The sequence below is a fragment of the Eschrichtius robustus genome, chromosome 8 (genome assembly GCF_028021215.1).
Source record: "Eschrichtius robustus isolate mEscRob2 chromosome 8, mEscRob2.pri, whole genome shotgun sequence".
NCBI classification, from domain to species: domain Eukaryota; kingdom Metazoa; phylum Chordata; class Mammalia; order Artiodactyla; family Eschrichtiidae; genus Eschrichtius; species Eschrichtius robustus.
The window spans coordinates 103,545,635-103,558,906 of record NC_090831.1 but is presented as its reverse complement, the minus strand read 5'-3'; the positions used below and the strand labels follow the sequence as shown (position 1 = coordinate 103,558,906).

General features: G+C 32.0%; 1 protein-coding gene across 2 annotated transcripts in view; it reads left to right on the top strand.

The window, feature by feature from the left end:
- POT1 (protection of telomeres 1) overlaps positions 1–13,272 on the top strand; it is an 81,331-nt gene that overhangs the window by 52,980 nt on the left and 15,079 nt on the right. For both annotated transcript variants that reach the window (XM_068549389.1, XM_068549388.1), the window contains 5 exons: positions 513–668; positions 5,313–5,482; positions 6,589–6,677; positions 11,090–11,146; positions 12,990–13,146. In XM_068549389.1, the coding sequence (XP_068405490.1) occupies positions 513–668; positions 5,313–5,482; positions 6,589–6,677; positions 11,090–11,146; positions 12,990–13,146 (629 nt within the window). The remainder of the gene's footprint in view (positions 1–512; positions 669–5,312; positions 5,483–6,588; positions 6,678–11,089; positions 11,147–12,989; positions 13,147–13,272) is intronic.

The window sequence follows — 13,272 nt, the reverse complement described above, 5'->3', positions numbered from 1 at the left end:
TTACTAAATTATTTAAAATAGCAAAAATTTTGAAACAAGTCAAATGGCCAAAAAAGGGATTGGTTTAATAAATTTGTTTGCATCTATAACGTAAAGTAATGTGAAGCCATTGAAAATCCTATTTTAGAAGAATATTTAAATTGCCTGAAAAACTGCCCAGCAATAAATTAAGAAATGAAAAGCAGAATAGAATGCCAGTTTGGTAAAAAGAAAAAAAGACATATATATTATAAATACATAGAAGAAAAAAAAGATAAGTAAATTCAACAATATATTAATAGTTTTTCTAAGCTCATAGCTGTTTGAATTTTTTCCCTTACATTTTATTCATTACCTATACATATGTAGTCCTTTTACAATCAGGAAAGAACATACATCATATTCAAAGTTTAACAGATATTTGGGGGAATATATTTAATTACTTTTAAGCTATGTCACCAGCAAGTAAAACTCTTCTAGCCTCCACAGTTTTACAAAAAGATCATTAAACTTTTGTTCTACTTCTTGTGCAGGTATGGGATGGCACCAAGACCCCATTCCCATCTTGGAGAGTCTTAATACAAGACCTTGTTCTTGAAGGTGATTTAAGTCACATCCACCGGGTGCAGAATCTGACAATAGACATTTTAGTCTATGACAACCATGTTCAAGTGGCCAAATCTTTAAAGGTGATGTTGTGTAGCAAGCATGTTTGCTCTTTTGTATTTTTATAAATTTTAGGGTAAATCACATGTTAGATGATATTTGAGGTCTAGAAACTAACTACAAATTAATTTTTTTCTTTAATTTGTAAAATGTGTATTTAAGTTATTAGAAGATATATTAAATTATAATGGCTTGAACAGCTTTTTTAAAGTTAAAGAATGTTTCCTGAATATCTTAAAGCTGTGCCCAATTTCACTATGGAAATAAAGAAAAGTTTTTTTCTGCAATAAAATTTGCCTTAAAATAACAAAGGATGTATAAAATATTTGTAAACTTAAATGATAAGCTCTCTTACTTGGTTTGATAAAATCCAGTCTTTAACTTTTTACTCATTAGTCTAAGAAATTGTTAATCCACCTCTAAAATATATTGATAAATTGTCTGTGTGTACCATACAGTTTATTAGAATTTGCTCACTGTTTTTGAGATGCGGTTTTCTAGGTAAAATAACGCTGCTTAGTTTTGGCACTTCTTGCTTATTAATAACATTTTAAGGAATATTTTTCTTCATTTTACCGTGTCTTCTATTTGCAAGTAACCTTTCTTGCAAAGAATGCTGTCATTGATAATAATGATAATAATAGTAACATTTGTTAAGCACTTCATATGTATTTAGCACTGTCCTGTGCAATAGGTACTGTCATCATTTCTGTTTTACAAATGAGAAAACTGAGGCACTCAGAGGCCCAAGATTTCGCAGCTACTTGGGTAAAGCCTGTATTTGAATGTACGTCTGTTTCCAGAGCTAATCTTCTTAAGCAGTATAAAGAAATTAATTTCTTTATTGCAAATAGCTTCCGTCCTACATTTAGGGAGTTATATAACCTACTTATAGGAAGAAAATAGGGAAAGTGAATTGTAATTTCTTTAGATCTGAATTTTAGTGCCCGGTTTATTTTTTGCAAATAAATGTTCTTGGGGAAGGAAATATTTCCCCTTTTATACTATGTTACAAAGAAGCCCACCCAACTCAATAAGTTAGGTTAAAGTCCAGGTCAAGGAAGGTGATAACTGTACTCTTTTGTCCTTTATGAGTGTGTTCATACCTTTCATATCAGAAAATTGACTGTTGACGATATATTTTTGATGCTTTTACTTGATTTTTATCTGCATTGGTTAGCTTATTTCAAAAATAAATGTAATGATAAAGCCAATTCTAAAGTCTTTTTAAAATACAGATAGAGTTCTTTTACGAATGAAAAAGATTTACATTTTAGATTTGACTTTCACTGTTTAATTCCCTTCTCTTTCCCTATGCTGTGTCTATAGGTCTTTTGTTCCTCTCTCTTGTCCCAAGTCCTGAACAGCACCTGCCACAGTGCTTTCCATGTAGTAAGGGGGAAGTAAATAACATCTGCTGGTGAATGCATGAATCAATGAGCGCTGTGAATTTTTTTCAGATTTTTTTTCATTTCCTTTGTCTGCTTTATCTCACCCACTAGAGGGTGCTATGAGCACACATAATTCAGAAAATGAAGGGCAATTAATTTTTCTCTAAAGATATCATGACATTTACCTACAATGTAACAAAAATGAAAAGGATTTTCTCTATGTGTAAGTAATATAACTGTAGGCTTTTATTTAATGTACATTGACATCACATTTTATTTGTTCTGAGGCAACCTCTATATACTAACCATTTCGTATTTTTTTAAGAAGTGCCCAGAGTCAAATGATATTGATATCAATTAATTCTTGTCAACATTTGACGATAACTGCTTAAAATTGCATATTTATATTGAAATGCTTGGAATACATGTATTTTTGTTGAATAGGAACAGGAAAAAAATGTGATTTTTATTTTATGTAATAAAGAGGATAGTTAAGGCAATTATAAAGTACAATATAATTGAACTCTATATACGATACATTTTACAGCTAAAGTTGCCCTTAACGTTTTTCCTAAACCTTGCTTTTTAAGTAAGTTATCTCCTTCCCTAAACAGTTTACACACACACACACACACACACACACACTCTTCAAACCTTTTGTCTACAAACAAAAGCAGTGTATTTTCAATCCCCAGACTTATTCTGACACAATTTAAAAATTATTATAAAACACACGTAGTTCTAATTATGTTTGGCATTCAGTGACCCAAGAACTATAGTTTGGTTATTTTCAGACATATACAGGTCATTAAAAATATTAAACCTAAAGGGAAATTTTTGAAAGTTTATAAGGAATATTTAAATTATTTCTAAAGGAATAAACATTTCTTTTTTTTTTTTTTTAACATTTCTTAATAGCCAGTTTGCTTTGCTTTATTTTTACTGTTTCTGTATTAAAAAGGGCTTTTACAACATTTTTAGAGGTATGTTTTATAATTTTTTGGTTATTACTAACAAGACAATTTGTTTGTTATATATTTGTCTATTATAACAGAGCATCTGGCACATTTTATAATATATTTAGCAAGCTTAAAAAAAAATACAATGCTGCCTCCAGAAGGAATTTCTGGAAATAACGGTTTGTCATTTTTATAGCCTATATATATAAAATTCTCTCTTGGTCTTTAAAATATAATTTTGTTTTATTATGAAATACAATAGTAAAGAAGATAGTATAACAAACATCTACGTGCCTGTCGTCCAAACTTAACATTTCTAAATGTTTTGAACACTTATTTCAGGTACTTTTAATTTTAAGAAATGAAATTTCTACATGTGGAACCTTCTTCGTACCTCTGCTTATTCTAATTTTTTTGCTCCCCAATATCCTCTTTTTATTTATCCTAACATGTACGTGTGCACACCCATGTTTATTAGGGTTTTATATACTTTTGTCTGAAAAATGCATATGGTTATGTATCATTCTATAATTTGCATTTTTCCTTTGACATTATATTTGTAAGATTTATCCGTGTTCATATATGTGTCTGCATTAATACCAGCCTGTCTTAATTATCATACCTTTATTTTTAAATATTTCATAGGTTAAGCCCTCGCTCCCAGTTCAGTCTTCAAAACTAACTTGACTGTTCACTTTCAGATCAGTTTTTACAATTCCTTGAAAGGCACTGGAGATTTAGATAGAAATTGCAATGTTGAAACTTTTCATTTATGATTATGGTATCTTTCGCCTTGTGTCTGGCCTTCTTTAAGTCCTTTGTAGATTATATACATTTACTGCACTAATATATTATGTATATTAAAAAGAATTACAGAGTAATAAATGTTCAAAAAGAATGACATAAAAGTAAATAGAAATAGACATATTTCCTTCCATCATCTTTGGAGACCATGAGGAAAATCAGTTTTGTCATCTTTGTGTGTGTGTGTGTGTGTGTGTGTGTTTTCCTTCTCTGACTCTATTTACCCTGCTCCCCTGCTGTTCTGTCAGTGGGAGAAGTTAGAGAAGAAAAGACTAAGTGCCTTACCTCCTTATAAAACCCGTGATTGGATGGGAAAAAGATCCTTGAGAATGAAGGAGTAGCTCTGGGAGTGTGGATTTTTTCCCCTTATTTTTCCCCCCATTTCTCTCCTCCATCACATACAGAGGGTGATGAGGAGAAATACAATGATCTGAAACAGCAATAAGCAGAGGTGGGAGGTTGGTTTACTACCTTCTCTTTCTTTATATTCCCCCATGTATAGCTTTTCTGTTACACAGAATCTCACCACTGTTAATCTTGACCTTGTAGGAAAAAAAGAGAATGGTAGTCCCACAGTCATCAGCAGTCAGGATTGCTGCTTTATACAAATGAATTAAATTTCCTAGTTGGTAACTAGCTCCTTTTGCTTATAACTCTTTCTTCATAAAAATAAATGTGATTTAGGTAATATAGCTTCTTCCTTTGAGTAGGTGTCAGTTTCTTTAATAAACATTCTGCAGCTGTCTCTTTTTAAGTCTTCTACATTAAAAGAATATCAAATACTCCGTAATTAAGGATATTTTTAAGACTAAGTTTAGCAAAACATCTAAAATTAACTATAGGACATTTGGTTCAAAACTATAATTGGTTTAAGTCTATATCTGAACTCATAGAAGGTGTTTCACATTATGGTGTACAGACAAAAATATTTACAGAAGTTTTCTTTCCATAGAACTTGTGGAATAGAGGGAGTTTATTATTTTGATAGAGTAGCACATTTAAACATACTTTCTAGTATTCTCATAATGAGTGTGTTTTAGTGATCATATTTAATTAAATCTTACCTTAAATTAGTTAAAGCAGGTTATTTTCAGAAACCTTAACCAAATAGGTTTCTTAATCAAATAGAGGGCTTGGATTTGATTTCGGTAATAGGTTTCTTAGCTACCATATCTTACCAATGCTAAGACTCAATCTTATTTAACGTTTTAATATCTCTAAAATGGAAATATGCCTTTACATTTGAAAAATACATACATATCTATACATGCATATGTATGTATACAAACACATACACACACACACACACACACACACACACACACACGTTTTGGTTTTGATACAGTGTCCTTGGGGCTGATATTGAGTACACATTAGTAGAACATACCAGTTTCCTTTCTGATGAGTCAACATTCCCGGTTATTGGTCTGTGCCCCATGTTAGTTGTTAAATATTGTATCAGAAATTGTTTGATTTTTCTCCATTTTCTAAATAATAAATCATCTACTTTTAGGTTGGAAGCTTTCTTAGAATTTATAGCCTCCATACCAAACTTCAGTCAGTCAATTCAGAGAACCTGGCAACATTTTTAGCCCTAGAGTTTCATCTCCATGGAGGCACCAGTTATGGTCGGGGAATCAGAGTGTTGCCAGAAAGTAACTCTGATGTGGATCAACTGAAAAAGTAAGCATATTATAAACCTATTTAGAAATTGTAAATAAGGTATTAATTAAGCTGATTTCTAGGATAATATTGTTCTGAGGTGGGAAGGGGGGCTCTAAGAGGTCTCTTGTAATTGATCCGCAGAGCCTTCCTTGCCATCATTCATTTTTTTAAATAGATGAACCAAATGAAACAAACCAAGTGATTGTAGGCTCAAATAGCTACATAGTAGCAGAGCTGGGTTTATAGTCTAGGTTTTCCAGTAGTTACTTATGCTGTTACCTCTACTCTTTGCACTCATGTTCTACCATTTGCCACCTTCTCCAAGTACAGAAACAAACTGTGGAAACTGGAGCTTAGCTAAAGTTTGGAAAACTTGATATATATATGTCTAGGGTGCCAAACACACTTGATCAATCATGGAAAAAATACTGCCTTTTTAAAGTGCGTATAACCGAGAAAATAGGTAACGGAAATATTTCAGGGTATCATATTTTTAAAACTTTTAGGTGTGCCCAGAAAGTGAATAGTACCTTAAATCCTGCTACACTTGCAGCTCCCTTTTCCTTGAAGTATTCCTGTTAGTGATGTGCGCAGAAACTCTTTGACCCGTATTCTAGGGAAATAAAAATTCTTCTACATATTTTCAAAGAGTTATAGAAAATATCCTTTTCAGTAAATTGAAATGACATAACTATTTTCCAAGTTTTAATATATTAATCAATATGACTTTATCATCAATGAAATTAGCTATTTTAATAACCTTCCATCAGTTTCCCTACTTTATTTCTCATATTGCAATATATAGCCACATAGTACTTCACTACTTGAGTCTAGAGTGAGATTGTTCTGACTTACAATGTCATCCATTAAATACCCAGCTTATTTGCAGTATTTCATCATCCCACTGTTCTACTTGTGTCTTTCTAGACTTAGGTTTTTAAAATTTGAGGGTCTCTTGGAATCCCCCGATAATCTTAAAAAACTATAGTCCTACTGAAGAATGCATACACACACAGAATTTTTTATACAATTTCAGTGAGCTCTTGGTTTCTTTGGGTAGAGCTAAACTGACCATTGTTTGACTTTGTTTTATGCAATTAAAAATTATATTCTTTCAATTACAGGGTTTTAGAATCTGTAGACTTGCCAGCCAATCAGTGTTTAGATGGTATATGTCAATCAGAACATGAGGACAGCTTTTCAAATATTTCAAGTAAGGACAGTTTTTTTTAATTTATTAAACTACAGTTGATTTACAATATTGTGCTCGTCTCAGGTGTACAGTGTCAGATTCTTTTCTGTTATAGGTTATTAACAAGATATTGAATATAGTTTCGTGTGCTTTAGAGTAAATCCTTGTTGTTTACCTATTTTATATATAGTGGTGTTTATTTATTAATCCCATGCTCCTAATGAGTAAGGATAATTTTTAGTGTTGCCAGTTTAGTTTCTGCTAAGTAAAATGACTTTATCAACATAAATTCTCTTTTTTAATATCTTCCTATCTCTATTTTTTTTTTTTTTTGGTTAAATCCATATTCATTGTAAAGAAACATGATAAATCTTTATCAGTGTCCTGTGCAAAGGTAAACATTACTCCTCCCTTACCTGTATAGTTACATTTTCAAATTGGGGTGGTAAGGATTACTTGATTTGTGATATATGTAGTGTTGATGTATATATATATATGTATTTATTATAAATCTGTATTTATTTTCTACTAAACTATTTTGCTCATCAGTTTCTAAAAGGAACAAAGGTTGTTTTTGCTGCTTTATTTCAAATAGCCCAAGTATTTTTTGATCATACATATCTTAGAGTTCCCAGTTTTATTGAGTTAAGTACCTAATTACAAAATGTTAACAAACAATTGGTTGTTTATTTATATTATTGCCTGCCTGAATAGCTGACTATTCAAATCTAAATTTTAAAACACTCAATCTGTAAGATTTTTTTCTTTACCATTTTGTCTCAGTATTTGCTTATACATTCTGACACCTAGAATCTATATCATGTTTCTATCCCCTATTTTTTTTTTTTTACAACCTAACTCCTTCCCTTCTATGATCTATTTTATGAGTATTTACTCTCTTTCTGTATCAGTAATGATAAGCATTAAAATTAACATGTGTGGCTTGATGGGCACTTAGTCAGTGCCTACAGCCATTATTATTTTATCCTAACAGCACTCCTATGAGGTTGGTATTATTCTTCCCTTTTATAGAAAGGAAACTGAGGCTTTGAGTGATGGGAGTCATATAATTTGTCCAGGGTCACTTAGCTATTAACTGATGACAAAGTCAGTCAGATTCAAATGCTAGCTATTTGATTTTTTTGGTACATGTTTATTTCTTCATTTTCTCTGCCTTAGAATTCTTCATATTTCCTAGCACATTGGTGATAGCATTTTAGCCTAATCTGTGATTATTTGAACTGCCATTAGGAGGCCAGCTTACTTCAATTGACAATCATTTGGAGACAGTATTAATTTGTAATTATACTTTTTGAAATCTCTTTTCTCCTTTTAAAAGGTATTTCTAACTGTTTTTAAATTACAAAAGTAGTACACGTGACAGTATGAAGCTACGTAGCCTTCCCATGCCTTTATGCCCACTCGCTTCCCATGCCTTTATGCCCACTCGTTTAGTGTGATTTCTTCAACATCTTCATGTTTATATGAATATATATACTTCTACATAAACAGATAGGAGTTTTCCCTCTGTTTAAAATTTTTACAAAAATGGGACCATACTAGACTAGCTGCTTTATTTAACAATGTATCATAGACCTCTTTCTGGGGTAATTCATGTAGCTCAAACTCATTCTTTTAATAGTTACATTATATTTTATATGAGTCTAACATTATTAATTCAGCCATTTTCCATTTGATAGACATTCAGGTTGTTTCCAGTTTCTTACTCTTACAAATACTTCTTTAATAAACACCCTTGAACAATTGTACTTTCATGCTTATTGTTTCTCTAAAATAAACTCCTAAAGGTGGAGTTGAAGGATCAAAGAGTAAGCACATCTGTTATTTTCGTAGATGATGCCAGATTATATACCAAAATGTCATAGGATTCATATACAAATAACAGTGTGGGAGAATGTCCTTTCCTCACACTCTCAGTGGTATTGGCCGTTGACAGTATAAGTAATTTTTTGACAGTTTGGTAGGTATAAGGTGATATCTTATTTATTTTCCCCGAGTACATGGAAACTTAAAAATCTTATTATATATTTATTGGCCCTTTTTACTCCTTCTTTGAATTGTCTGCTCTTACCCTATACCTGATTTTCTGTCGGGTTCTTTATTTTTTTCTTATCAGTTTTGTGGGAGATTGTTGTATATATTTTGCAATATTTTCTCTATTTTCTTATTATTTCACTTCATGCAGAATGGTAGATATTAAGTAATCAGATTCTTTGAAATTATACTTTGCCAGCTTAAGGTTCTCTTGCCATGGATTCTTATGCCATTTGTTAGTGATGTTGAGGAAGATGCACAAGTAATGCATATGTTTCTATATGATGCCACATACAATAAATTATAAAAATACAACATACTATTATATATAATAGAATGTAGTAAGCTAAAGTAGTTGCAAAATATGGATACTTTTCTAAGTCTTAAATTCTTCATTTTGGAAAGCATTATTAAAACTTATTGCTATGGAAATTGAGTTATTTGTAGTGAGGTGGATGGACCTAGAGTCTGTCATACAGAGTGAAATAAGTCAGAAAGAGAAAAACAAATACCGTATGCTAACACATATCTATGGAATCTAAAAAAAAAAAAAATGGTTCTGAAGAACCTAGGGGCAGGACAGGAATAAAGACGCAGACGTAGAGAATGGACTTGAGGACACGGGGAGGGGGAAGGGTAAGCTGGGACGAAGTGAGAGAGTGGCCTGGACTTAATATATACTACCAAATGTAAAATAGCTAGCTAGTGGGAAGCAGCCGCATAGCACAGGGAGATCAGCTAGGTGCTTTGTGATCACCTAGAGGGGTGGGATAGGGAGGGTGGGAGGGAGACGCAAGAGGGAAGAGATATGGGGATATATGTATATGTATAGCTGATTCAGTTTGTTATAAAGCAGAAACTAACACACCATTGCAAAGCAACTATACTCCAATAAAGATGTTAAAAAAAAAAAGACATTGCTATGATCACTACTTTTGCTTTTTTTGTTAAAGTAAAATCATATTTTATGGTGTTCATCAAGTCATCCTATTAAGTTTGGTAAATTTATTATTTTATCCACCTATCCCTTCATTCCCTTCACAATGTATTTTTTCAACATAAGAAAAATTTTCGAACATACAGAAAAGTTGAAACAATTGTACAGTCAAGACTCATATACCCACCATCTGATTCTCCAGTTAACATGTTATTCTCTTTGCTGTGTCATTTATCTCTTTTTTAGTGCATCGATCCAGTTTATTTTTTGATGCATTTCAAAGTAATTTGCAGACATAAGTACATCTCCTAAACACTTCAATGAATGAACATCATTATCTAGAGTTAAATATTTGTTTAGAATTCTCTTGTATTTTTGAGGTAAATTATATTCAATGAAATGGGCAACCTAGGTGTATCATTTCATGAGTTTTGGCTAACACATAAACTGCATAACCTAAGTCCCTCTTAAAATCAAGACCATTACCTTTTTGCAGAAAGCTCCCTCGTGCTCTTTCCCAGTCGATCCTCACCCCCAACCCCACCCCAGAAGTCCTGATTTTTTCCACCATAGATTAATTGTGCCTGTTCTAGAACTTCAGATAAATGCAATAACATGTTATGTACTCTTGTACATACTATTTGTTTTTGAGATTCATCCATGTTGCATATATCAGTGGTTTATTCCTTTTTAATGCTTAGTATTATAGTATGACATAGACATTTTTGAAAATATGAATTTCCAGTTGCAGCACCATGTTTTTTTTTTAAAGATGGCTTTGGTGTCTTTGTCAAAAATCAAATGAGTATAAATGTGGATTTACTTCTGAGCTTTGTGTTCAGTACTTAGTAGTGTGGTGTGAAGTAAGCATTTTTTTTCCTCATACTAATTTCCAGTTGTTGCAGAACCATTTTTTGAAAAGAGTTTTGCTTTCCATTTGGATTGCTTTGCTGCCTTTATCAAAAATCAAATGACCATGTAAATGTGGGTTTATTTCTGGACTTTCTATTTAATTCTGATAATATTATTTGTCATTCTTTATGTCAGTACCATATTCTTTTGTTTACTCTAGCTTTATAGTAAATCTTGAAGTTATATAGTGTAAGTCCTCCAATTTTGTTCTTTTTCAAGATTATATTCTAGATTCTAGATTCTTTGCCATTTCCACTTAAGTAATAGAATCTGCTTGTCTCTTTCTATAACAAAGCCTATGCAATTTTGATTAGGATTTTATTGAATCTACAGATCTATTGGGAAGAATATCAGTTCCTAACAATATTGAACCTTCCAATCCATGAACAAATGACATGAATCCATAAACAAATTTCACCATTTGTTTAGATTTTCTTCAGTTTCTCTCAGTAATGTTTTATAGTCAATGCCACATTGAGCTTTTAATGGATTTTAAAAATGTAATTCTTCTTTCCTTTTTTCCTAATAGGCTCTGGATCAGTATCACTATATGAGGTAGAAAGATGTCAACAACTATCGGCTACAAGTAAGACCATTTTCATTTTTGTAATATGGGCACAATAGTGAGTATTATGAAGTCTGTCCTTATACTTATCTATCCACGAGGGCAAAAACATATCCGTGTTAATTTTAATCAATTCACACTATGTATTTAGTAGTGTGTGCATAAAGGAGTTCCTTAAAATATGCCCCAAAACTTTAATGTTAGCAATGATAGTTAATCTATCAGATACCCACCTTCTGATACTTCAGCTAAGATTAAAAAAAAATTAACTATTTCTAAGCACAAGTCTATTAAATAAAATTCTGTAATATACTATTATAAAGATACGAGTTTCTCATTATTGGAGAAAGGACGTATAATTATGAAATGGGCTAGAAGAAAGAAGCTGTGGTATTGTATTAGAATTGGAGGTGTCAGTATGTACTCATGGTTTTAGAGACAGATACAGAAATAGATATATGTGTGTTTGTATATATGTATTCACTCACGTATACATTCATACACATGCAGGTGCACGTGTGTAAGTATAGGTATGAACATGTGTGCATATGTGCCCGAGCTCTGTTGATGAAAGGGCATAAAAACAAGGACACCCAGTAGCAATGAGTACACCTAGTGTACAGATCTTAGTTTATAAATAATATCCCCAATCAGGGCTTCTTGGAGAAATAGCAGATTCCAGGGTTGGGATAGGAGAATTATAAGGTGATTCTGGAACATCTTGTTGTGCCAGAAAGTAGAGAATTTCTCAGGTTAATGGTGGCAGATGTCAAATCTCATACAATTTGAGTATCAAAATAAAAATTACTAGTGATGGCATAGAACTGATTGAATAAAGTAGGAATCCGTTAGTCCATATGGATAGTAAATAAATGAACAAAACAAATAAATAAATAAATGAGGTTGAATGGAAAGCTGTTATTTAAAATAGAATGGCAGCTGATAAATGTAAAAGGAATAATGAAGTTAGGGAAAAAATCACCATTTTTCAATCATGATAGTAATTATTTAGTTGCTAATCGTCAATGGATCTTAAACTAGCAGGATCCTAAATGTTTAATGAAATTGGGATATTTATATTTTATCAAATACTTTCTTATTAGTTATACAGGGGGAAATAATAAGTTTATAGTGGAAAATCCTGCTGAACACCACCTTAATCAGCTGAGCAAAGTTAACATACCCAGGAATGAAAACACTGATATCATGTGCCTTTTGCTGTCATGCAATGAGAAGGCCACAATATCATTTACACAGTAGTATTCCTACCAAAAATGCGTAATTGGTATCTGATCATGAGAAAAACCAGACACACCCAAATAAATGGCCTCTACTCCTCAAATATATTAGCGTCCTGAAAGACAAAGAAGAGCTGAGGAACCATTCTCTACATTGAAGGACTCCAAGGAGACAGGAAAAATAAATGCTACACATGGTTCAGGATTGGGTCCTAGACCTGAAAATAAAATGCTAAATAAGAGCATTATGGGGATAGTTGGAGAAATTTGAATAATGTCTGTTGATTCAGTGATAATCAATGTTTAATGTTCTGATGTTGAAAATTACATTGTAATATGTTAATGAAATTGCTTGTTCTTGTGAAATACATACTGAAGTACTTAGGGATAAAGGGGCAAAATGTCTGGAAGTTACTATCACGTATCTGCAAGGTTTATGTATATATGGAGAGATGGAGATAATGACAGATGGAGATGATGATAAATGTGACAAAATGTTACCAAAATTGACAATTAATACAACTTAATTGGATTTGATTGTGTATGTTTGTTTCAGGGGGATTCATGTCATGAATATACTTATATCCTTGCAGATTTCTCTAACTTAATTCAAAAATTCTTTATAGTACTTACAGATTATCAGTATTTGGAGAAAACCCCACTGTGTGCTATTTTGAAACAAAAAGCTCCTCAACAATATCGTATCCGAGCAAAATTGAGGTCATATAAGCCCAGAAGACTCTTTCAGTCTGTTAAACTTTATTGTCTTAAGTGTCATTCACTGTAAGTATTTTCCATAACAAAACCAAAGTTTTCATTTCATGAAATTTGTATATATATGTTTTCTTATGTGTCAGTTTAAGTCCTGACAATGAGTAAATTGTGATTTTAATGTATTGTATTTTGAAA